We start from the raw sequence: 27,237 nt of genomic DNA on the forward strand, positions 1-27,237 counted from the left end.
GGGCATAAGGCCAATGGACAAAAAGAAACACAGAAACCACTAACCACTTCACAGGATGAAGCTTTCAAATGTGTCCACTGGCAGAAATAAAATAAGAACTCACACTCTATCACAAACATGACCTGCTCGGGCAAAGGATATAATGGAAGTTGTGTAAATTGTAAAGTGCACACAAAAAAACACAGCGAGAGTTACTGCTTCTATAAGATGCTGAAGTTAGAAATACTATTGAAATGTGGCCCAGACCAGAATAACACTTACATAGGTGATATGTAGCTATAGCAAGTGGCAACAGAGCACCAAATGCCTCTGGTGTTGAAGAATCCAACATGTGTTGGTCATTCCCTATAAATGGTATCCTCTACCCCTCTCCACCAGAAAGCAAGCTATGCTAATGGCTAAAAAAGACAGTCAAATCTATTCTACAGACACTTTTAATACCTTTTATATCCATGGCTAGAAACCTCAGGAGCAGAAAACACAAGTTTTGTGTGCTTTTTAAAGTTTAAAACTCAGTTTTGAATTTACACTATTTGGTATACTAACAAAAGAAGGAACAAAGGGGGTACAAATTTCTCCTTTCTTTACTAAGAAAATCAAAATACACCAAAATAACGATAAGATTATACCATATAGCTATTTTATAGGGAGGGAGGGTCAGAGAAGGAAAACTTCCTTTGTTTGTTTTTTATGAGTTCTTAGACATACCAGAAAGTCTGGCCTCTAATTTCCGTATCTGTTCATTCCTTCTCAAAAGCTGAGACGAAAGATCTTCTCTGGAACTGCTTCCGTCGGAAGCCTGTTGAGATAGACACAAGAAGCAGTATTCACACATGGGTTTCTGGAAGTGTGAGACCACAGTACTGAACCAGAAAGCGACGACTCTTATTTTAGGTTTGGTTACACTTTGTGATCACTGAAAAGCTTCTTAACTTACCTGGGTCCTAGCTCATCAACCTATAAAGCAGAAGCAATACTATATCCATCTACAGTACGAAGGAGATGTGAGATGCTAAACAAATAAATTATGTGTGTGTATACATGGTATTGAAATAAATGATGGTGAACAAACCCATTATGATCTTACTACACCAAGTACATAATATGAAATACATGTTTTCAGTGATTAAAAAAAAAAGGAAGTCACTTTATTTTTCCAAAGCTGAAGTCCTGGGATAAAAAGGGAAAAGCTCTGTGATGATAAAGAGGGGAAGGCTATGCCGAAACCGGTTTGGCTCAGTGGATAGAGCGTCGGCCTGCGGACTGAAAGGTCCCAGGTTCGATTCCGGTCAAGGGCACGTACCTTGGTTGCGGGCACATCCCCAGTAGGGGGTGTGCAGGAGGCAGCTGATCGATGTTTCTCTCTCATCGATGTTTCTAGCTCTCTATCCCTCTCCTCTCTTCCTCTCTGTAAAAAATTAATAAAATATATTTAAAAAGAAAAAAAAAAAAAAAAGAGGGGAAGGCTGGTCTGTGAGGAAGAAACTATTACTGATATCAATAAAGTTGCAGTATCTTCATCTATAAAACGAAGAGATGTCATTCTAAAGCTCTAGAGTGAATAAAATTTTCCTCAATAGTCCACATTATCTTAAAACATTATCTTTATTATTTTGGTCATTGCTTACTGTTGTTAATAAGTAACTTGCTTTATATTTTTACCTTTGATTATAAAATTTTTAAAAACACAGACGAGTAGGGAGAATGGTTTAATGAACATTAATTTTAACAATTGCTGATGTTTTCCCATATTTGCCTCATCAATTTTTATTTTACTAAAGTACTTTAAATAACATCATGGCCCTGGCCGGTGTGGCTCAGTGGGCTGGGCATCTCCCATGCACCAAAAGGTTGCCAGTTCATTCCCAGTCAGGGTTCAATCCTCGGTAGGGGGAGTGCAGGAGGCAGCCAATCAATGTTACAATCTCACATCGATGTTTCTCTACCTTCCTCTCTAAAATCAATAAAAATATTTTAAGATAAATAAATAACAGGCATCATGGCATTTCATCCTAAATACTTTGATAAATATTTCTAAAATATAAGGACATGTTCCTTTATAATCACAATACCATTACCATATCTAACAAAATTAAAAATAATAATATCTAATATCTAGTAATGTTTCTCAATTTATTCCCAAAATGTATTTAAAGGTGGTTGAACAATTCACTTTAAATCACTGACCCATCTAGCCACTTGCCCATCCACCATGTATGGAGACGCAGTACAGTGTACAGTTAAGAGAGAGTCTCTGCAGGCAGAAGGTCCAGGTTAAAGTCCCATCTTCACCACTTATAAAAGTATAGAACTTGGGCCAATTATTAACTTCTCTGTGCAATGGTTGCATATGTAAACTATGATAACAAACATGATGTACTTCATAGAACTGTTATGAGTAAATAAATCAATAATTGTCAAGTCCCTAAAATAGAGCCTTGCATAGTTTTAATACATATCATCTATTATTAGTAGAAGTTATGATTATTACTGTTAGTGACACATCCTATTCTCAGCATTGTGCTAATAAGCACTGGAATAGAGAGAGGTAAAACAAAGAGTCCTTACCTAAAACAGCAGCAGCTGCAGTAACTGCTCATCATGAAATACTTGTTAAGAGCCAGGCACTATGTTACAAAGTGTTTTATATACTGTGCAGCAAAGAGTTAACATCACAGGCCTGAGACTGCCATTTTTAGCAAGGTCTGCTTGGAAGGTTAGCCCTTGGCTGACCTATGGGAACTTAGATTTTGCATGGGTTCCCACTATTCCTGATAAGAAAGGCTCATTGTACCCTAAACTGATTATGAAAAAAAATATATATATGGTTTATGCTAACACCTGTTCTTCTTCCGGGAGTCTGAAATTTTGGTAAATGACTAGCCTCCCAATAAAATCCCTGGGCACTGAAATGCTAATGGGCTTCTCTGGTACACAACATTTTACCCTGTGTTACCACATTTGTCTGAGAAACAAAGACAGCCTGAAATAAAATGGAAGTAAATGTATTACCAGCAAATGGAGTAGAGAGGGTAAGTTTGGGATATTTAGGAGATGGAAGCCAAATATAGGATATCCCAGAAAAATATATACACACATTTTGAATAATTATAAAGGCAATATTTATTAAAAGACATTTCATTTTTAAAATTGAGCTATTAGCTGTTAAAGTGTGTATGTATTTTTTGGGGGTACACCCTGTACTTGTTACATGCTTGGACACCCAGAAGTGAAGGAGGAAAGAGTTTAAAATGCTTCCAAGGTTTCTTGCTGGTGACTTGGGTTGATGAGGTGCACACGTGGAAATGAAGTTACTGAATTCAGTTTTGTTCATTTTAGAATTTCAGATGCCAGAGGAAAAACATCTGGTTGGAGAACTATATGCAGCAGGTGTAAGTGTCTGAAAATAGGGCAGGATCAGAATGTACATATAGTAAGTTCAAATCAATTACTTGAGAAGTCTCAAAGCAAAGTATTTCCTGAATTCAGGCCAATCTGTATGTCTGATGCATTCGAGATGAGAGCCTTCATTTAGCATGTCAGCATGCAGGTATTTCTGCCTGCATGAAAGGCAATGCAGGTATTTCTGTCACAGAACTCAAGAGTTAAAACTATGTCCTTCAGCCTGGTGATCAAATGTGCATTTATATTTCCTGTTAAATATAGGAGGCCAATGATACTTTAGATCTGATAGTCTTATTGTTTCATCCCAATAACCTAATAGCTTCTGCCATGTAATCTGTCCCAGACAGGTAGCGTAAGAAAGGAGGAAGATGAGTCATCTGACCATGGAAACAACTCAAGTGTCTATCACCAGGAGTAGACAGAGATAAACTGTCTTCAAGTGCTGGAATCTTATACAGCAGTAAAAATAAGTGGGCCACAGCTTCATGTAACACAGATGCATTTTAGAAACATGTTGAGCGGAGGGCAGGGAAGTCCAAGAAGACTATAGTATACAATTTTTTATAAAGCTCAAAAATAAGCAACATTAAACAACAAACTGCTTATGAATATATTCGTATCTGGTAGGATATTTTAAAAAGCAGGGGAATGATAACACAACATTTAGGATAGTGGTTATCTGGAGGGGAGGGAGGGGAAGGGAACTGGGAAGGAGCCTATGAGTAGCTTCAAACAGTATCAATAATGTTCTAGTTCTTTGAATAAGTGACAGATGAATAAGCAGTCATTTTATTTTTATGCCTTATACTTTACATTTACTTTATATACATATTTTTTACATATATCAAGTACTACAAACCATTCTGGGAAAGTTATCTGACTTTAAGAGGATCCTGCCATATGCTAAAGACATACTTTTAATCCTAAGGTTTAACATTTACCTTACACAGCAGCATCCTCATTTTTTGAAAACTTTCCAACCACAAAGGTACTTTATGAATAAGGGACACACTGCAGTCATCAGTGCCATCTTTTCATCAACTTTCCCAATAAAAGAGTGTACTTTGGCTCACTCCACATGACACCTCAGAGACCTTGTTAAGCAACAATGTCTCTACAGAGACAACAGACCAAAGTATTGAGAAATGAAATGTAAAAGAAGATGCCCAAGATACATAGATGGAAAAAGAGGACAAGGTAAAGAATATGGAAAGGAACTCACAGAAACCTAAGAAAAAATAAACAGAAAAACACCTCAGAATAAGAAAAATCATATAACTACAAATAATCTTTCAATTAAAAAGTATACTTATTGGGCCCTGACTGGTTTGGCTCAGTGGATAGAGCGTCAGCCTGCGGACTGAAGGGTCCCAGGTTCGATTCCAGTCAAGGGCATATTCCTTGGTTGCAAGCACATCCTCAGTAGGGGGTGTACAAGAGGCAGCTGATCGATGATTCTCTCCCATCGATGTTTCTAACTCTCTATCCCTCTCCCTTCCTCTCTATAAAAAAAAATCAATAATATATATATATATATATATACACACACACACACACACACACACTTATTGGAACGATCTGTGAAATCTTATTTTAAATATATATTGAGATGGTAACAAATATTAAAAACTATGAAGATACTTACAAAGTCATCTCCTGAGTCAGCTCCCATAGAGGCAACAGATTCCTTGCTCACCGACCGTGGGATCCTAGTAGCACCTCCTGGCCTCTGGGAAACAGCAGACTCTTCTGCAACTTTCTTCTTTAGTTTTGCAAACATTTTGCTGTGTGGCTATCCTGTCCTGATGACCAGCTCTTAAACCACCACAGTAGTCTTTAGGCCAGCAACCAAGAAGTCCAAGACAGGTGTCTAAAAAGTTCCAGACATCCAGGCTAGCTGCATTCCGTCTTAAATGTGGGTCACCTATGGCAACACAGAATCTATAAATCAGATGAAAGAGAATTCTAAGTTAAACAATGGAGAGATTTCACATCTGAGTTAAGCTTCAGGTTTCAAAATTAAGTTTCACAATTTTCCATGTATACTTAATAGAACACAATTACTAAACATTTAAAAAGCACTCAGGCACTTCATATGCATATACAGATCAAGAAATTCAGTCTTGAGTTGGTGAAGTAATCTGCCAAAGATTGTGTGGCTAAGTGGCAGGCTGGTATTTGAACTCAGGATTCTGACTCACAAGTCCCTACTTCCCTCCACCCCCTGCCCTCCCCCCCCGCCCCCCCCCTGCCCCCGACCCTGTTGCCTCTCGCATACACCCCAAGTGGAGATCAAACCCACGACCCGGGCATGTGCTCTGACAGGGAATCAAACCCACATCCTATCGGTATACAGGACGAGGCTCCAACCAACCGAGCCATACCAGCCAGGGCCCTACTCTTTTTCTTTAGCACACCGTGTTGGCTAAGGCACATGAAGTAAAACTTTCCCGGGTAAACATTAACGTCACATAATGATTTTGAATCCTTCTCCCAATAATACTAACTACAGTTCAGTATTGTTGTTTTTAAGATGAAGACAAAAACATGTAACTCAATGTGAGGAAAAGGTGCAATGGTATAATGTTCCCGGATGGTTTGCAATCAGCCATTCACCAGAACCTGGCAAAGACCAGGCAAGGCAGACAACTATATTATATAGGTATCAGATATCCTTTGTGGTTCTCTTTAAGGATGATTAAAATGACCTCACCTCAGTTTCTTTTCACAATATTCAACAACGAGACTCAAATGCCTTTTCCTCCCAATGGTGTATAAAACACGAACACTCTGGCTCGAACCTTAACTTTTCATGTTTTGTGGAGGATATCCAAGCCCTGCTACCTACCATCTACAAATGACTTTTTACCTCTTCAGGTCATCCATTTAAGTCTGTACAATTCTTCAAAAATTTTACCTTCCATGTCTGTAAACCACCTACTCACCTGGCTTATCGGCTAGATTTAAAACAGCTTGGAGGTCAAAGTTTTCTGTCCTGCATGAAGACAAAGATAAAATGCATTGGATACTTCTCTCCAAGTGTAAGGCCAAACGTTGAGGGGGCTGGGCAGGTTGGAAGAGTAGGGAGGATGATTAAAGGAGAGAGAGAAAAACCTGTCACTGACACGATCCTCAGTGAGCCAGCCTCCCTCACCCAGGTCTTCTTTGTATTTGTGATTTGCCTAAGAGTTTCACTCACAGGCACAACAAAGAACAAAATCTCTCACTGCAGTCGGTGCCTACACAGACTTCGCACTGGGATCCCCGGGCGAAACAACTTGAATGAGATTACGATTTCCGTGGCCAGTGTTTCTCAGTTGATTCTGAGTCACACTGTTTACTTGGAGCCCTGAGTCGCACTAAGAAAGTCGCGGGGGGAAAAGATGGCTAAGTTGGGTAAAAGACAGCTGCTTAACGCCCAGGGAGGCAGGCAGGTACCTGCCGCAACAGTCTGGATCCCAGTCACTCAAGGCTTCTTCCAAACCTGCCTAAGCGTGGACTGTCAAGGCAGGGCGGGACCCACGTCCCTCCCATCTGACAGGAGGGAAACTGAGGCCAGAGGAGTGACGAGTAAGAGGTTGCGCAGGGGGATTCCGGAACCGGCTCCGCACTCCTGGGACCGGCAGCCCGCCGGACCCCACCTTCGCCCTTCAGCACCCGGCACCGCCCCCCGCCTGGGGTCTGGGGGCAGCCCCGTCCCAGCCGCTGTGGGGGCAGACCGAGTCCACTGGGAGAGTGAGGGGCCTGCCCGGGTCTCCGGCCCCCGCCCGCGCACCTGCCGCTCTTGGGGCAGCCGGCAGAGCCCCGCCTCCGGGCCTCTCGCGAACGCCAGGCCGCGTCACCAGCGCGAACGGCCGGCCGGCAAGCGGGGCTGCGACCCGGAACCGTACTCGCTCCAGAGCCGGAAGTGACTGCGCGGGGCCCGCCCAGTGCGCGCATGCGCCGGGGAGCGGTCTCCGCGGACAGCGGCGCGAGCTCGGGCGGCGGTTGCGCCGGACCCGCTGGAAGGCGCGGGGCTGGGCGCTCGCTCCCTTGGGCCGGCCTGCCACGTCAGCGAGCGGCCGAGTCGCGGATGGTGACTGGGTGGCCGAAGCCCTTCTTGTTTTTTCTTTAAGGAAGCGGTGCGGGACGGGGGAAGTGGGAGGAGCCTCGTGGCAAAAGGGGAAGAACCCTATTGGTTTGGTGTGGCCGGCGTGTGGTTTGCGGGAGGGAAGCCTCGGGTCGTGGTTGCGCAGGGCGTACCGGAGCGTCTAAGCCTCTCCCCGCATCCCAGCCCCACGCACCCTCCACAGCCGCAGGTCACTCCTCAGTAGTAGGCAACCACTCCAAGTCCGTGCCTCCCTCATTCCTCACACGGAAGCCCATTCTTGGTACCTCGCGCCCTGTGATTCGTGTTTTAACTTTTGTGCCCATGACCTACTGCAGCTTACACGTTTTATATCGCAACCCAGGACACGTATAATGCACCATTTAAAGAAAAGCTTCCAGAATCATACCCTTATTATATAGTGCAGTCTGTTATACTGCATTTCGTAAAATGCAATATACTATCCACTGTCTACTAACGGGTTTCCAACTTTGACAGATGGCGTGTCCAGAGAGGTAAAACTGCCTTGTACAAAGTTACAGCGCAATTGAGTAGCCTTCGTCTGGTCTCCGGACTCCTCGAAGCCAACCAAGCCAACCATTCCACATGGAAGCTGCTCCTGCTCCTGCTCCTGACCCAGACCCAACACCAGCGGGAGGGCCAACAGCTTCCTCCCATCCCCAGAACGATCCCTCCCTCCGCGGGTCCCAGTTCTGACCGCCAGGAGCAGGGGAGGGGAAAAAAACAAGACTAGGACGTAGAAGAAATATACAAACTAGGAGAATAAGCATTGAATCCGTAACCCCAAAAGAGTTTAAAATGTCTGAGGTATTATCTAAAAGCAGCAAAAACAAAACAAAAAAAAAACCCTAAGAATTTAGAACGTTGTCAACAATTCTTAAGAAAACTTTAACCAAATAATGTTTATTTTCATATTGATACACTTAATATATACGTGGATTCAAGATACAAAATTCATTTACAAGAGTTCACACAGATGAATGTTAGTCACATTCCTAGAGAACATTTATCAGTGCAAAAAAAATGCTTTCAATACACTGACAACAAAAATCAAATATTCTGTAATCTTGTTATTCAATAAACATAAAAATGACAATGTTTAACTTTCCATTCACTAGTATTTAAACGCCCTCAAGGTGGTAGGCACCATATAAAAGAAGAAAACATTGGAAAGACGGGCCTACAGAATCCACTCTGCAGAATCACAGTGTTTACTCTGAAATTCATTTAGTGAAGTAGTGAAAGGCTTGCTATTTATGACAAATCACACAAGAGTCAAAAGTTATGAACTCGAGAAAATAAAATGTTTCAATAACCTGTCAATTTCTAAAATCAATGAAGTATTAACAATAACAGACAAAGCAGGAAAAGGCTGCTGGAAAAGAACATTACAAAAAAAAATCCTTAGAAAGTATGTATGGCTTAAGCAATCTGGAAACACAACAGACAAGACTTTTACAAGACCACAAAAGTTCAAGTCAAATGATATTGACAATATAATTTTACCCCTTAGTCATTGGTAGTAAATAGCCCCTTCAAAATTTATTCTACTGATAATACATATAAAACTAATAAATTCAAATGGTTTGCTGTCTCACAGAGCTGAGTTAATGGATTTTGTTCTAAAGTATTAACCCACAATACCCAAAATTTAATACAATGAGCAACAAGACTACGTTTCAAGGATTACAGTAATTTGTGAATAGCTAGGCAACCAAATAGCTTCATTATTTGCACGACAGATTAGCAGCACTTGTATAAGAACTGTTACATGATAATTATTGTGCTTCAATCTCTTGAGGAGAGCTAATAAATATAACTCTATAATCCCTATAGTGTTACAATTCTGTAACATTTCAGCTACAGACAAGCACAATTTTTAAAAAGTATTTCACACCACTAGAAAATCCAGTAATTATGGTCTCCAAATTTAATTTCTGCTATGATTGAAACAAGTGCATTTCTGCCTAATATCCATAATACAGACAATAGGTTCACCATTATTTTCAGGAAAAACAATCAAACACAACTTATTTTTAACTCTTATTTGACTATTTTAACCTTTAGTGATGATTTGCATAAAGAAAAGATATTCAACCTTACAACGGAAACTGCTCAGAGAAAATAACGTGGCCTGAAGTGACAATTTTTAGAGCAAAGTAAGAGATGACCTATAACTGCTTCATCAGATTCAAGGACTAATGATACCCCTATTTGTACTGGTGCTACACACTAAAGATAACCTATTTAGATAAATTCATTTGTAAGCTCTACTATGAAAATGTTAGGACATCGTACCTGCCTTTCCTAATATCTAAGACCTTTCGACCTCAACTAGAAGAAATCTACAAAATGTAAGACTCTCTGATTGCTGAATAGCTGGTTTATTAAAAACAAACCAAAAACAATTGGAGAACTAGCCATATGGTCTAAGTGACTAAAGGAACGTATCCAGATAACTGTAAAAAGCCAGGAAAACCAAGTCCTAAAATACTTTATTGAATCATTAAAAGTTATTTTTAATAAAAGATAAAAGTGTTTTTAAAACCCCATTCTTCAAGAAATAGTAATAAAATTTTTACTGCCCTAAAATGTTTAAAGCAATTTTCCTTGCAGATTTTAATATATTACAACACATTTTTATAACTTAGAAAAAAAATCAGTAACATGCAAAAGAGGGTAGGGATACAATTTTGAAAAATACTGTGGTTATTTATGGTTTGGAAATATTTACTTTAGGATAATCATATATGATAATTTCACATTTTACAATGGTTGATCATACTATACTGATTTGATGTTTGAGAAAACTTATGGGTCAAATTGTAATGGTTACTAATCTTAATTTTCAATCATGGACAAATGGACATTTACAACAGCTTCAAAAGAGAAAGTATTAGTAATATAACATAAAATTTTAAATATTGTTTACTGCAGACATATAGGAAGGCTAGCAATAATTCCTTATCTCATTTTGAAAGTGATATAATCACTCAGTCTATTAACTTCCATTCCATAAGCCAACTGAAGAGTAACAATCTGAACCCTAAAATTACCAATGTTTCAATAAACAATACCACACCTAAAAAGATGATTGTCTTAGGATACACTGGAATTGTCCAAAATAGGAAAATATTCCCAATTTATAGTCTGTTCTGTGACCAAATTCAGACTTTATGATTAAGTGGATGTGAAGTGCAGAATCAATATACTTCAAACTATTTAAAAATTGACCTGTTCAAATATGTTTTTAAAAATCACACAAAGTTAGCTTGATAAATAATTTTAGAAATAACTTTTAAAAACACACAAATGAATTTAACAAATGTGCTTTAAAATTAAGATATGGTGCTTCAATCAATGATTAAGAAACTTAATACAGAAATGAAATTCTTCTCAAAAGTCAATATTACACCAAATAAATGAAAAATACCAATTTTGGCTTAAGAGAACATTTCATATCTACAGATGGAAATATTTCTATGGCACCAATAAAGTTATATTAATACATTTATCTTTCCCCAATTAAGGGCATGCTCCCTACATCATCTTTTTGACAACCCTTCTCTTCAACAGGTGATTGATTCCATTCACACATCAATTATTTTTCCTTCAACAGAAGGCATGCTTAAGAAGTCTGTGTTCAAAAACTCAGTGAAGCTGGGACATCGTGTAATATTGTTTTAAAATTCTAGAGTGAGGAAGACGAATTGCCTCTAAAAAAAGTTGTTTTTTGTTTGTTTTTTAAGTAAAGTGGTCACAATATCCACTATGGGGGTCTAGCAAAGAAGAGGAGGTCTAGCAAAAATACGTATGAAGTGTCAATGTCTAAGAGTACAGGAGAACGGGGGGAAAGGCTTGGCTTTCTATGCAATTCTTACCTTACATAACTGAAAAGTAACTGGCTTTACCACTGTTAGAGGAGTCAGAGGTCATGTTCACAATGTCATTCTCATCTACTGCATCTATTGCTGCCACTCTCCTCAAATCAATGTCCGCACCAAGCCCAAATCAGTTCCATGAATTTTAAACAGCATAGCACCGGCTCTGCATCTCTCCAATTGCAATGAATGATCTGGTGATATCAAACACTATGAATGTTTCCACTGATTTTTCAGAAATGGTACATTACCAATTTTTTATATTTATAACTTTATTTTAAATTTAAGACTAATTGAGCAGGGTTATGAATAGTTGACTATTTCATTAAAAATACAATGGAGAGGCAAATGTAATATTTTGAGGGTAGTAAAATTGACTCCTGACTCTAACTTCTCTCTTTAAGATAATTTAATGTTGGATCAGATAGATTTAATCTTCTGAAGAATAATGGGGTGAACAGTTGCTTTGCAGTTTATTTAATCATGAAAAAATAAAAAACTCAATTTCTGTGGTGACTGTATTCAAGTGTCTATTAAACGTCTTTACCCGCTTCCATGCAAATAAACCTGCCCAGTGAAGACAGAAGTAACTGAACATTGATATTCTGTGATATTTCATAGGTTCACAAAGTGGCAATGTACATAATCACTGTCCTCTTATCTCCCCCACCTGTCATCTTTGGTAGAGGTTTGAAGGCCCAGATCTTAGAGCACACCACGTGCCTCATATTAAGAATCCTACCCTCATGTGTGAACATGTCATCAATCTACAGAACACAAGTGGTCTCACAGAGACAAATAGATACAGCTGGAGGCATTGTAGTCCCTGGAAGCATTTTCTCAGATGAATGTACTCATCTTTGATATGCAGCCCCAATAAGAAATATCCACAGTCAGTAATGCCAAGACAGGACTAAAGTGATCACAGCTGCTGTAAATACACAGCTTAACAACCTCCTTTTTGCAATAAATTCCACCCATCTAAGTAAAGCCTTCCCCTATGCCCTCTTTTCTGCCTCACAGAGACATATGAGACATATGGGTGAAAAAAAATTGTTCCAAAATTAAAGTCAGTATCAGGTATTAAAATGGCAATTAGGAACATATTCCCTATTTAAAGGGCATTTTTCTCTCTACTTTGAAATGTGATCAATTTTTTCCACAGCCCCTTGATTCTTAGTATAAATACTTCGCTACTCAGTAATACTCAACTATGGATTAAGAAATTAAAGGACTAATACAGCTTAAGAACCTGTAGGTGTCTCAGTTTCACAGACTTAGGTTTTTCAGGCTTATGTCACTAATTTATCATCAGTTTAAATGAAAATTGGCAGATGATTTTAAAGCTAAGAATATCCAGCTTTCTGTTAAAGATCTTTGTATCCTAATTTCAACTCCAAATTAATCCATTTTATCCAAACACAAGCCCCTCAAAATAGAGGCTCATGAATGAGATACAGCCACAACCTAATTATAGCAGCAAGAACAATGCCACTATGATGTCCTCACAGAACTTAAATAAATTCAGCCCACAATGGATATGGGTATATTAATATACACATACTATATCATTGCATACCAATATATTTACAAATATGTACATATATACAAAAAGTATACACAGAGATTGCATTTAGCATCATAAAAATATACACATGCCATTACAAATAAGAATTTAAAATAAATAAATTCAACAAAAGAGCTCTCAATGTAAATATACTTTATACTCTCCAAACACACACACACAGGAACATATTCTAGTATATACCCAAAATATCACCAGGAGACTCATACCATTGATATTAACATCCAATCTTTTACTCACTTAGGGTGGGGAGGTGGTTCTGAATCACTGGCAGTAGCCAAGTTTGCAGACCTTCATACCTTACTATATTTCCAGTCAGGAATGTTCTCTGTGTATCAGGCTGATTACAAGTCTCCGTGGATAACTAAGTACAAGGTTTTTCAACTGAGTCCAAAGCCCTTCTAAGAGAAAGTTGCTAAGTCACAAAGATCAGAGATTAAACTTAAAGAAGAATGCTACAGAAAGATCCATAACTGATATACAAAAAAGCGTATTTGTTGATTTTCCCTTTACCTCAACGAAATTCAGTTCAATCACCATCTAATACACCTAATCACTTTCAGGAAATTCTATTACAAGAACAAAACAAAGGGCAGAAGCCACAAGTGAAGAAAAATAAAACCCAGATCCTAGATTAAAAATAAAAATTCAGTCATAACTAGATTGCACTTTGCTTTTATAATCTCAAAACATTTCAACTTGGTAAAAATATAAAGAGTACAATAAATTCTATGTGCTTTGAGAGGTTTTGAGAGCACCACTTCCTAAGAAGAAAACACAGACACACAGACACACACAATATATATATATACACTGGCTAAAATCAAAGACAAAATGTCTAACTTATGGACTATAAGTTATAATAATTAATAAATAAAAATTTGCTAGGGCTGACTCATTTACTGGTTTTAATATTTGATATTAAAAATACCATAATCTTTGTGCCAAAATATAAATCTCTTATTTCTTTCTTGTTCATTATAGAAAACTTGAACTACTAGGAATGACTGGGCTGAGAGTAGGAGATTTGAGTTCTAACACTAGCACTGTGAATAAACAAATTTTTTATTTTCGGGGGAGTATCTTAGATTTCTCTTCTGTAAAATAGGGAAGATAAGTACTCTACCGACTTCAGAAATATGTGGGAAAAGAAAGAGAAAATAATTCCATTGTGCTTACTTTCGTTTTGTGTGTAGCTGACGTTTTGCAGTCTTACACTTTCTATTTTGTTTACGGTGATTCTTACGAGAGGTCAGAGACTATCAGAATCTCCAGGGGGAGTTTGTGCAATTGGAAAACAAAGACGTGCCCTTTCCTGTTGCTTTGCTTTGTTCTTAGTTCCAATATTTAAGTTTCTGTGAATTCTAAAAATAAATAAATAATAAGCTTGCTATTTTTATATTTCTAAAGGGGGGCAGTTTGCACTGAAAAAAAATGAGATTCTTTGCCATTGCCATCTAGAGCCCACTGGGGTGATTGTCCTTTTACATTTCTTCTTCCTTAATTAAAGTAACACCTTAAAATGTAGAAGCTGACCCTGCAGGTATGGCTCAGTGGTTGAGCATCGACCCATGAACCAGGAGGTCTTGGTTCGATTCCTGGTCGGGGCACAAGGCAGCCGATCAATGATTTTCTCTCATCATTGATGTTTCTATCTCTCTCTTCCTTCCTCTGTAAAATCAATAGAAATATATTTTTTTAAATGTAGAAGCTAGGTAGTGGGTACAAGAGGGTTCATTAAACTCTGTTTATGTGTAAAACTTTCACAATAAAAAGTAAAACCATACACACACAGAGGAGATAAATATGAATTGTTTGCACAAAGGTAATTTCAGTAAGGCCTACCCTGATCACTCATTTCTACACTGCTCTTTGCCACAAAACAAACGGAGAACTGTCCTTACGAGGCCCCGGATTTTCTTCACACTACTTATAACTTCCTAATATAAACTTACTTAGCTGCTGTATGTACTGCCTGCCTTCGCCTACTAGAATGAAGCTTCATGAAGACGAGAATTTTTACGTCTCTACTTTGTTTGCTTCTCCAGTGCCTGCAACAAAATCCGGAGCACAGTTGTTCAATAGACATGTTTTTTGAAGGCCTGAATGAAACAAGAGCTTAGCCGTTCCTAGCAGTTTTCCTCTCCAGATCACTTTGGTTCGCTTTAAAATGAAGCCAATGCCATCATCTAAACCCTAGTTGTGATTTCTAATCACAGAAGCTCTAATATTTCAGATTCTCTCTCTGAACTAGTTTCTACAACAACTAAGTGAGACCCAGATATTTTCTTGAATAAAAACTAGTTAAATATGATCTTGAAAAGAAAATGTTGTGTACACTAAAATCAGGAAAACTAGTTTTCCAGGTGATAGGGGGTGGAGAAATCAGTATCTTTTGGAACCAAGAATTCAAATTATAGAACCATTGAGTTGGACAGGATCTAGGGCCAATGCTTTCATTTTACAGGTTAGAATGCTAAAAAGTAGAGACATGTAGACACCTGCTAAGGACATACAGCTAGTTATCAGGGAAGCAGGATTAGAACTCAGGACTCCTAGTTTTCAGACCAGTGTTCTTTATGCTGAACAGGTGAGGATAAAGCTCAGGATGTACAATATCATTTTAAGCATTCCTGTGTTAGGAACGTTACTGGCACAGAACTTTGGGAGAATTGAAACAAGAGGTCAGACAACTAGGCCAGTCTATTGCTGGAGTCTAGGTGAAAACCTCGGTGACAGGAAAGCGGTGAATTTATTAAGGGGCTGAGAAAAAGGGAAAGTGGTCTTTATCTGATAACAGAAAACAACCCACTAGCAAAGGTAATCTCTATCCAGAATATCTTTCCCAAAGCTTTCTGAAATATGTTTAAAAGAACAAAAATAATTAAAAAATTAATGAAACAGGTGTGGCTCAGTGGTTGAGCGTCAACCTATGAACCAGGAGGTTGTAGTTTGATTCCCAGTCAGGGCATGTGCCTGGGTTGCGGGCTGGATCCCCCGTGAGGGGCATCCAGGAGGCAGCCAATCCATGATTCTTTCTCATCATTCATGTTTCTATCTCTCTCTCCCTTCCTCTCTGAAATCAATAAAAATTTTTTTAATTAATAAAACACCACAAAGTCCCCCAAAACCAAGAACAATAACTTCAAGATATCAGATATAGTATCAGCAAATTAGAACAAGTATATGAATAGCTCAGACTCAAGTAATTCTCTATGAAAACTAAGTTAAAATATAACAATAAAATTTCCCGAGGGACATAGGAAAGAGGCACCAAAAGCAATCATCTCATTTCCCCTGGGACTGCCTGCCAGAGGTAGAATGTGAGCCTGTATACAGAAAATTAAGTAGAAGGACTTCTGATACATAACTTTCTGAGTGGAGTCGAAAGGAAAGGGGGCGGGAGGCAAATATCATAGCTAGTACCTGTGAAATTATGAAGGGGATGATAGAGAAGAAGAACACAAAAATCTTTATATTATACACTGAGTCCTATTTAAAATAATAAAAAACTTGTGTGTGAATATAAAATATTAAGTACAAGAAGTTTTAAAAAACATCTTATTGCCAAATTGTCAATGCAAAACAACTTCCATCTTAGGTTATATAACAATTCGGTTGCCCCCAACTAAAATTAATACCATCTCTGACTCTGAAGTCTCACAAACTTTAACTCTGCAAAAAGATTACAAACTCTGTACTGTACGCCACGGACTTCAATCTAGACAGTCTTTAAACCTGACCTTCTGAATGAAGAATTTAAATAGAACTCCTACTGGAAATACTGTATTAAAAAGCCGACAATCTGATTTTTAAGTGAAATATTTAAAAGTTGTTCTTTTTCATTTCTAGCACTCAAAGTCTAACAAAGGAAACAAAATATGCAAACATATCTCATAAGACAGGATTCACACATTCCAAATGATATTTATCATTCTTAAGATCCCAATTAAAGCTTTAGCTTTTAGGTGCAAATCAATCTTATATAGTTTTTGAAATTCTGACAGTATTTAAGCAATTTAAATGATTTCAAGAACTGTCTCAATTATACTCTTCACCCATTTTCTATCTACTAACTTGGAATGAAAAGAAATATTATGGCAGGACTCTGTTCTAGATTTTTAGTAGTCCATGCTGGCTGTTTCCTCTCTGTGAACAATTACACTGTAAGGTCCAAGTTTAAGAGCTGGATTTTCCTCATTATACAAAAATAAATAATTTACTCTTCGAAGAGTGAGAACAGTGAATATTGGAGTGTAGGATGAGATGCTGGAGGCAAGTATCCATACCTCAAAACCAAAAAAATAAAAATCCCAAAATTAAGCGAGTTTTTAAAAGATCTGAAAGATTGTATTTTAAAACAGTCACCCTAAACATTTGAACAGTGTTTTAGGTTTGCTTTTAAAATGGTGGTCCTAAATTAAAAAATAAAAACGAAGTAACACCACTACGTGTCTGTCATCACATTAGAAAACGGCACCATTTAAAATCTGTGGCAAATGAAAGTGTTTCAACAAGAGGGTTTTTGTTTTAATAGTCATCCAAGGTATTTTCAAAGAACACGTTTCGAACATCCAGAATGGATGCCAATTCCAAAATGTGCTTCTGGAGATGAGGGTTCTCCACCGTTTCATCCCTTGGCAGTTGTGGATATGATTCTGGGTAATTCCGTGTTTCCTAACAGGCAGAGAAAAGTCAAGTTTTATAGTTTAATGAAAGAAAATTATAAACATTAACATTATTGTTAGCATTAACAATATTAAGGAGTAACAATATGTCTTTTTCTTCCATATTGGTATGATTCTTATTGGTAACATGTTTGAACATATAAAATTACTGGCATGTGACCACTTTGATCTTAAAAAAATGATAACTTCATATGGTTCAACTTAATCTATTAATTTTGTGAGTTAGTTCCCAAATATTTACTGGGGCTGATCATTTCTGGGTACTGTGGAAACCATACAATTACCACTTGTTAGGGGAGAAATTCTAGCATATTTCAACAAGTATTTCTTAAGTACATGAATAAGAAGATCTGTAGCAGAAATTAAAATGAGAGAAAAACCATGAGAAGCATTGAGAAGGTCAAATTAATAAGCCTTTGAAATTAACTACAGGAGAGGGAGGTGTCAAAATGACTAAGATTTCAGGACTTGAGAGAAGGGTTGGGAACAGCTGAAAGAAAGAGAAGTAAAAGAGAAGATGACCTGGGGATAGTAGAAAGCTTCAGGTTTTAGGTATATTTTATTTGTGGTAACAGGGTAGTAAAAACAGAACTGCTTCCCAACCAGAATTTGAAAATTTAGGGCTGTATCTTAGAAGAGAAGTTTGAGCAGTATATGTAAACACTGATGTAATCTGCATGCAGAGAAATATTGCAGCCATAAAAATATATGAGATTTCTAAGAATGTTAACAAAGGTGAAAAAGAAAGAGTTCCTAAAAAGGGAGATGAAAGTTAAGAAGAAGAAAAAAAAGAACAGAAAATAATAATAAAAAGAAAATAATAATTCTGTAATTACACGAAAGCCAAAGAAGATGACAATTTCAAGAATCAGGTAATTCTCATTTGGAATTTTGTCTTCATTGGGTAATTTCTATAGACCATAATTTTACCACACATTTAAAATTTTCTGAAGAATTTGCTACTTTTCTACACATCTCACAAGACATGTCCTATATTCAAATGTCATTTCTATTTCTCTTATTCCTACAAGCCTCACTCATTACACATTACAAAGACCAAATTTTTGTTTTACTATACTAATTATTATGAGTGATAACGATAGAATGTTCAAAAACCCTAAAAACAACAACAAAACCCCAAGAACTACTTGGGGGACTACTGTAAGCTGAACAATTCTCTTAGCTCACACAGGGTTGGGAGATGTTTGAGTTCTGAGCAAGCATTCCCCAGAGTGGAGAGTATTTGTTGAAACGGAACATATGAAAGAGACCCCAAAAGAATCACACTTCTTAGTTTTAGACTGAAATAAGTTTCTAACTATATGCTAACACTACTCTAAATCCACCCTAATAAGTTTAAAAAAAAAAAAACTGTGAAAAGGTCAAACAAATTTGCAAGTAAGTTCATTCCTGCCAGAACAAAGTCTAACACTCTTTTTTTTTCTTTCTAACACTCTTTATAGAAAGACAACAAAATCCAGAATTCAACATCATAAAATTCACAGTGCCCACAGTTTAAGGAAATTACTAGGCATACAAATTAGAATATGAGACCCATAACCAGTAGGAAAAACAATAAAAATAAAACTATAAATGACAGAGAATATAGTGTTAGCAGATAAGGACTTTACCTATTACATATACACTCAAGAGCACAATGAAAACCTAAGTACAATGAGAGAAATGAAAAGTATAATAGCTAAAAATTAAAAAACCTCAATGAACAGTGCCTTATAGTTACCTGAATACACAGAAAAAAACAAACTACTTAGAACCAAGCAGACAAAAGACTTGAACACACTCTTCATCACAAAGAAGAACACAGAATAACACATGAAAAGTTGCTGAGCCTCAACAGTAATTCCAGAAATGCGAATTAAAACCACAATGAGCTACTACTTTACACCCACCTGATTCGCATAGACTATAAAGTATGAATGCAACAAATGTTGGCAAGGACTAGAGCAATTGCAACTCTTACACACTGCTAGTACCGTGTAAATTATTGATACAACCACTTTACAACATGCCTCGCACTATCTAGTAAAGTTGAATATACCTAAACCATCTGTTCTCACGTTCCACTATTAGGTATTCCTCAGAAAAAGGCTTATATATGTATACCAGGAAAATTATAGAAGATTTCACAATGGCATTGTTTATAATATTTATAAACTGGAAATAACCCAAATGTCCATTATCGGTAGAATACTAGTAAGATGAGTAATTTGAGCTACATTTGTCAAACCATGAAATCCTATGTAGCAGTGAAAACAAATGAATAAAAGCTATAGTCAGTCATCACCATGCCTGAATCTCAGGACTATAATAAAGAGTGAAAAAAAGCAAGTTGTAGAATACCTAAAACATGGATCTATCAATATGTTGTGTAGGAATACAAATACATGTGGCAAAACTTTAAAGGGACATGAATGTAATTATAAAAATCAGGATTGTAGTTTCATTTGAGAGGAAGATAGGATTAGAGAGAACCTACAAGGGACCTCAAAAGTAAAGAAAACGTTTTACTTCTTAAATTGGGTGGTAGGTACTCAGATGTTGTTTATTTTGCCCATCTTTAATACTTTACATATTAATTTGTAAATATGATTTTGGATCTATCCAAACTCTATTTAATACAGGTAAAATATAATACATGATGGTTAAATACCTAAAATGGTAGGATTAATCATTAAAATATTCTTTGCTTACCCGAAAAATCTTGTGCATCCTCATGGTGGCTGAACAAAAGACAAATCTTGTGAGAAGCAAGCGAAGAAATTCATCTCCAAAAAACTGGAGGAATGCCTGATCTGCAAAGAGGAGAAAGGGGTAGTAAAAAGATGCTTAAAGGGAAAATAGATTTCCAAGGGGAAGGAAAGTTCAGGAAAACCTTCTCAACTTTCCTGCCTTCAACCAATACTTCTGAAAATTCAAACAATTCAAACAATTTTAAACCATTACAGTACGTTCCGTTACGTGTGCAGTTAGGTTAGTAGGGTACCTATTGAACGTGAATGGGTCAGTAGCTGGGCAATATCGCGGTTGATTTTTCGAAGATATTCTTGACACTTTTCCCATAGGCCTCTGCGCATGCTTGACAATCCAGAGACAAATAGGAAGGCCATTAGAGGATTGTTCAAAAAGAGCGTGAAGAGGCTACCTCGTTGAGATTGATCTGTAATAACAAACATGTTTTATATATTTATATAGAAAACAGTTTTGCAAAAGGTAAGAGATGCATTTGAGGAACATTTTAATATACTGACAATGTATACAATTAAAGCTATATCATTAAGTCTTAATTCAACGATGTAGATTCTGCAAGGAACTACAAAACATGTCCCAGGCATATTGCTTTCTGCAGAACTAACTTTAAATACTAGTAAACTAAAGAGAAACAGGACACGAACGTATTTCTTTGCCTTTTCCCCCCAACTAACAAATTTTACCCAAATATGGCCAGGACTGGATCACAGGCAGTTCCTGACAGAATTCTCTGATGAGTTCTAGGATTGCCAGTCTTTTTCACTCTGGTGAGTTCTTCTTTCTCCACCTATCCCTTAAATATCAATCTTTTTTTCCTTTGGCCTGAGACATTGCTGATCTCACCTACTCTTATAATCTCGGTTATCATTTATATGCCTACCGATTCCCAGTTCTCCATTTGCAGCCTAGATTGAGCTCCTTAGTTCTAGAACTGTGCTGCCTTGCAGGAGCTGCTGGACACTTAAAAAAGAATTTAAAATGTGACTGATCCAATCAGACACACTACAGTGTAAAATATACGTAGGATTTCAAAGCATCTGTACAAAAAGACATTAGTAACATTCATTTCACCAGTTTCTTTCTACTTTTTTTAAAAAATGTGGCTACTAGAAATCTTAAAATTACATAGGTGACTCCCATAATATTTCTATTGGACAGAGTTGCTCTATTCCTCTATAATCAACCTAACTCTCAAAGGTAACTTTAAACTCAACATGTCAAAAATGGACAACAATTTTTTCCCCTTTTGGTTCTCTTATAAATCTACTTGTTATTTAGTATCATTGTTTCTGCCAGCATCTCAGCCAGAAACCTGAAGTCCATTCTGCCTCCTTCCTCTCCGTCACCAAGTCCTGCTGGTTGTCTGGGCTAGCACCTTTTGAAGCCAGGTAACCAGTCATTGTCCTAGCTCAGCCACCACGATCTCCTTATTTCCATCAATGCTCCTGTCCAATTCACCTTACATAAGGTAAACGGAATGCTTTTTTTTTTTTTTTTTTTTTTTTTTTTAAATATATTTTATTGATATTTTACAGAGAGGAAGGGAGAGGGATAGAGAGCTAGAAACATCGATGAGAGAGAAACATCGATCAGCTGCCTCCTGCACACCCCCCACTGGAGATGTGCCCGCAACCAAGGTACATGCCCTTGACCGGAATCGAACCCGGGACCCTTCAGTCCGCAGGCCGACGCTCTATCCACTGAGCCAAACCGGTTTCGGCCGGAATGCTTTTTAATGTTACTGCTCTTTAAAATCTTTCAATGGCACTCCACTATCCTCCATTTGAATCATAAGAGGTTTTTCATAATTCAGTCCCACGATCACAAACTCTGCCCTGTAACTAGCAGGAGCTACTTTTTAATTTATCTACATGTCCCACAAACTCTCTCATCTCAGAGCTCTCATCTCAGGGCTCACACGCTATTTCTCTGCTAGAATACCAATTTTCAACCATTTCCCATGCTCATCTAATTCTACACATCCTTCATCTCCACTCCAGACATCATTCCTGCACTTTCTTCAATCTCAAAGGCAGGTTAGGAGTTCCTCAAGTGTTGCACAGGCTTCCTCCTATGAGACACTAATAGCATCAACAGTGACTGTCTGTTAGGTTGTCTATATCTTCTACCAGGCAACTGGCTCTGTGAGAAACATGACTGTGTTTGTCTGGTCCGAGTGTCACCTCCAATGCCTAGCACTGTACCTGATAAATAAACGTTGAATAAATGTTTAATGAATGAAATAACTCTTGGATAAAGAAAACACTGTATGCATATAAGCCTAACCAATGGACACGGACACCAGGGGGGTGAGGGCATGAGGGGGGGTGGGGGAGCAATGGGGAGATAAGGACACATATGTAATACCTTAATCAATAAAGAAAATAAATAAAAATAAAAATAAAACACTGTAGACTTTAGATATCAGAGGTGCAGGAACCTACTTTGAGATTCCAAATACTAGGTATCTGCTAGTTTTGTGTCCAGAGGGGGCATATTTAGGGATTAAAGGCCTAAGCTTTATAGCACAAAAGAGGATACTGGACTAAAAAAATATTAAGGACATATACTACAACCAAGCATATTGGTAATAATGATAGTTGGCACATACTGAATACTATTTATGTACTCTGAATTATTTTATGAGGCTGATGCTATTATTATCTCCATTTGATAGGAAATAAACTGAGGCACAGAATGGCTAAGGAACCTCCCAAGGTCACACAGCTAGTAAGCAGCTGAGCTGGGATTCAAATTCAATCAGTTTGCCTCCAGAGCCTGTGTTTTTACCCTAAAGCCCTTCAGACCAAATAATCTTGCTATTAACCCATCAGACCATGCAATTTAAACTAAAGCTGCCTCTTTTTAAAAACAACAACACATGTTATTACTGAATTTTAGAGAGAGGGGAAAGGAGAGGGATAGAGAGACAGAAACATCATGGATCAGCTGCCTCCTACTCGCCCCCTACTGGGGATCGAGCCTGCAACCTGGGCATGTGCCCTGACCCGGTGACCTCTTGGTTCCTGGGTCAATGCTCAACCACTGAACTACACCCACCAGCCAGGCTAAAATTGCCTTTTGATAGGACAAAATGATAGCAAAAAGTACTCTCAAGTAACTGGAAGGGGTTACACTTCTCCAGAAATGATAAGCAACAGGCTAACAGAGTCCTCAAAGCAGGAGAATTTTACCGTTGTTCGAAGGTAAGTTCTATCCCTTAGTAACTGAACTTTTGGATACAGGAACTTAGTACTTCTACACGATTTTCCCTGTAAAATAGCAGAACTTACCTTGAAACAACGGTGGAAAGTCTCCAGCTTCTCTCAGGCATTCAAATGCTGACCATCACTTCCTGTGTCAAACTATGTCAGCAGACAAGACTTCTGGCTGGGAAGTAGCAGTGAAAGGCCCTCTCCCACAGAGGGACAGCGGCTCTATTCACAGCCAGGGCAACAGTGAAATGGCGACAAGCACTGCTAAAACAGCGGCAAGGTTTGTTTAGTATCTTACCAGCTTAATGACTGGGCGCTGGAACCAGCCTGCATGGACTGCCAATCAAGGACAAATTCGTAAAAGTCTTTCATTTCGTCTTCATCTGAGAAACAGCCTGAACCCTCAACTATCTCTCTGTCACTCTGAGAAGAGGTTCTTTTGTTTTAAAAATACAACAAGGTAGAACGTGAATAAAAGAAGCCCTTAAGTTGTGCCGGTTAGGGTACCCTAACTCTTGGGCAGAGGCTGAGAAGTTTTCTCGACCAGAAACCTTACAGTCCTAAACGGTGCCTACATGTGTAGCTGGTGATACAGGACATCATGCCAGATGGAAGAGGACAAGCTCACCCAAACAAGCAGCTGCAGAACACATTTTAAAATTCATAAATCATGAGTTCCCCACGAGTGAGGGACCAAAACCACCCTTTTCTCAGGAACGTTTTGCCATTTCTTTGAGAACTGTCTCAAGGCCTAATGGTAGCACATTAAAGACGTCTGGTAGTTGGCAAGACTTCTGGGCTGATTTCAGATTGACACCTGCCACATTAAACACCATAAATCCACATTATAGGTGGGAAAACAAAGGTAAGTATTATTACAAATGTAGACAGTGTTTACTTGTAACCTATGGATGTAAGAGGTAACAACAGAACATACCTTGTAAAGCTTTGGGATATGCTGTAGGAGAAAGCAAGCAGACTAGTGGCTGTCCAAATAAGTTTGTGAAATTCTGTAACATATAAGAATTAAGATGTTCATTAAAGGTTTGACCGAAGATAGTAATTTTCCGAAGCACATCATTAGTGTTCAGATTGGGCTCTTTGACTCATAAGCAGCTGCAGAAACATCAGTAACAGCTGAAGAGGCTGCCATTCATGTATAAACTACTATGCATGATAGGCTTTCTTAAAATAGTGACATTTACTAAGTGAACTATCGATTTTTAAAATAAAGGCATAGATACGGTTGCAGTGTTACAGGGAGAGGTCATCTGGCCATCCATCAAGAGGCCACCCATTGGGCAATACACACGATGAAGATGTATTCACAAGGGTGAATTTTCCAAGGCCTAACGTCTGGCTCTCAGCCTCACAGGCTTGAAAACCTGACTTACTGGTCTGTGAAGCGTAGATCCATCTCTCACTGTGAATCACATTAACTGCTCACTCAGAATGATGTTAATTTACAGTGAGAATTAAACTGACACTCAAAAAATACTCTGCATGATTTCAGCATATCCTTTCCCTAAAGGCAGATTTACATGGGAAATCCTATATAATAAAAGGCAAATATGCAAATCAACCAGTCGCTATGATGAGCACTGACCACCAGGGGGCAGACGATCAATGCAGGAGCTGCCCCCTGCTGGTCAGTGCGCTCCTACAGGGGGAGCGCTGCTCAGCCACAAGCCGGGCTCAGGCGGGCGAGCACAGCAGTGGGAGCCTCTCCTGCCTCCGCAGCAGCACTAAGGATGTCTGACTGACGGCCCTCTTCCCCCTAAGCCAGGGGTGGGCAAACTTTTTGACTCGAGGGCCACAATGGGTTCTTAAACTGGACCAGAAGGCTGGAACAAAAGCATGGATGGAGTGTTTGTGTGAACTAATATAAATTCAAAGTAAAGGAGCGGAGGGGAGAGCAAGAGAACCCTCCGCTCTTACGGCTCCGCGGGGCCGGATAGAACAGCCGAACAGGCCGGATCCGGCCCGCGGGCCGTAGTTTGCCCACGGCTGCCCTAAGCTGTCAGTCGGACATCCCCTGAGGGCTCCCGGACTACAAGAGGGCACAGGCCAGGCTGACGCACCGCCCCCCGCCCCCACCGAGTACATGAATATCGTGCACCAGGCTTCTAGTAACATTATAAACTGGTTGGTAAAATAAGACAGAACTTAATAGATGTGAACAAAACAAAAATTAAAGCACTCCTGAATCATAAAAATAAAGACTAGGACAAATGGAAAGACATACTATGTTCTTAGACAGGAACCCATTCTAAAGATGTCATTATACTAATTTATTAAAATGTAAACCAACCTAAAAAAAAAAAATTGTTCCATTCCCTGCAACTGAAAAAAGTAATTCTAAAGTTCGTAAGGAAAAAGTAGACTAGTCAGGAAAACGCTGCATTCAAAAGAAGAGCTGAGAGGGAACACGACTCATCAGATATTAAAACATACTTTAAAGCTTCAGTAATTAAAAATATGTGGCCCTGGCATATGAGTGGGCAGAAGACCAATGGAAGAGAATGGAGAGTACAAAATTAGATCCCAAAACAGACAGGGCTGAATATATACGATAAAGATGACAATTCAAATTGGTAGGGAAAACTGGATAACCATATAGAAAAAAAAGTTGGCTCTATACTTCAAACCACACACTTGGATAAAATATGCCAAAGATTTAAATGTAAAATATTAAGCAATAAAAGTACTGAAAGAAAATATAAGAAAGGGTTATTTTTGTAACCTAGAAGATCTTCCTTATTATGATTAATAAACCTAGTCACAAAAAATCAAAGGCTTATATATAATAAAATACAGCATAAACTAAATCAAAGCAAAATGATGTTCTGGGATATATATTTGCAACTCACATTACAAAGGATTAATCTCTTTAATATAGAAATAACTTCTCCAAATCTGTAAGTCTACTGACTAAATAGAAAAATGGGTGAAAGATAAGAGAATAGAAAAGGGAATACAATTGGCTCAAATGTATGGAAGGTACTCAATCTTACTGATAAAAGAAAATCAAAGCTACACTAAATTACCATTTTTAATACATCAGTTTAGCAAAATTTCTAAAAGTTTGAAAATATAGTGCTCTCTTCGGCGGCACATATACTAAAAGGTGAAAATATATGCTATTGGCAAAAATATGGGAAAACAAATACCCATAAATAAGAGTATACATTAGTACAAATTTTTTAGGAGACAATTTGGCAGGATCTATTAAATTCAAATGCATAGTCCATCAACACAGCAATCCCATAACTAGGAACTTACCCTGTCAATATACTCTCTCAAACCTGTAAAATAACCTGCAAGTCCTAAATTATTCCATGTAGCATTGTTACTAATAGTAAAGGACTAGAAACAACCAAATGACCAGCAATAAGAGACTGGTAGAATAAATTATGGCACAACCATACCACGGGACACAATGCAGCTACAAGAAAGAATAAGTTCTTTATGAATGGACATGGATAGATCTCCAACATTTCTTAGTAGTGAAAAAGGTAAGATAGAGCAGTTGTGTATGGCATGTTACTACAATTTACTAGTATATAGCAAAGAAGACTAAAGGCTA

At 38.1% G+C, this 27,237-nt stretch overlaps 2 protein-coding genes across 5 annotated transcripts in view; both read right to left on the bottom strand.

The window, feature by feature from the left end:
- The window catches only part of GOLGA1 (golgin A1), a 41,764-nt gene extending 34,485 nt beyond the window's left edge, over window positions 1-7,279 (bottom strand). The window contains exons 1-4 of one of the 3 annotated variants that reach the window (XM_080669656.1): window positions 7,181-7,279; window positions 6,351-6,400; window positions 5,051-5,346; window positions 709-799 (exon numbers count right to left, since the gene is read on the bottom strand). In XM_080669656.1, coding sequence (XP_080525782.1) covers window positions 709-799; window positions 5,051-5,185 — 226 coding nt within the window. In that variant the 5' untranslated portion in view covers window positions 5,186-5,346; window positions 6,351-6,400; window positions 7,181-7,279. Of the gene's footprint in view, window positions 1-708; window positions 800-5,050; window positions 5,347-6,350; window positions 6,401-6,843; window positions 6,955-7,180 lie in introns of those variants that run through there. The other 2 variants (XM_080669657.1, XM_080669658.1) reach the window with 2 other exon arrangements.
- Window positions 7,280-17,312: 10,033 nt separating this feature from the next.
- SCAI (suppressor of cancer cell invasion) overlaps window positions 17,313-27,237 on the bottom strand; it is an 86,926-nt gene continuing 77,001 nt past the window's right edge. For both annotated transcript variants that reach the window (XM_080669659.1, XM_080669660.1), the window contains exons 15-18: window positions 24,589-24,661; window positions 20,672-20,845; window positions 20,380-20,480; window positions 17,313-17,656 (exon numbers count right to left, since the gene is read on the bottom strand). In XM_080669659.1, coding sequence (XP_080525785.1) covers window positions 17,510-17,656; window positions 20,380-20,480; window positions 20,672-20,845; window positions 24,589-24,661 — 495 coding nt within the window. In that variant the 3' untranslated portion in view covers window positions 17,313-17,509. The remainder of the gene's footprint in view (window positions 17,657-20,379; window positions 20,481-20,671; window positions 20,846-24,588; window positions 24,662-27,237) is intronic.

Source organism: Plecotus auritus (genome assembly GCF_963455305.1).
Source record: "Plecotus auritus genome assembly, chromosome: 5".
NCBI classification, from domain to species: Eukaryota; Metazoa; Chordata; class Mammalia; order Chiroptera; family Vespertilionidae; genus Plecotus; species Plecotus auritus.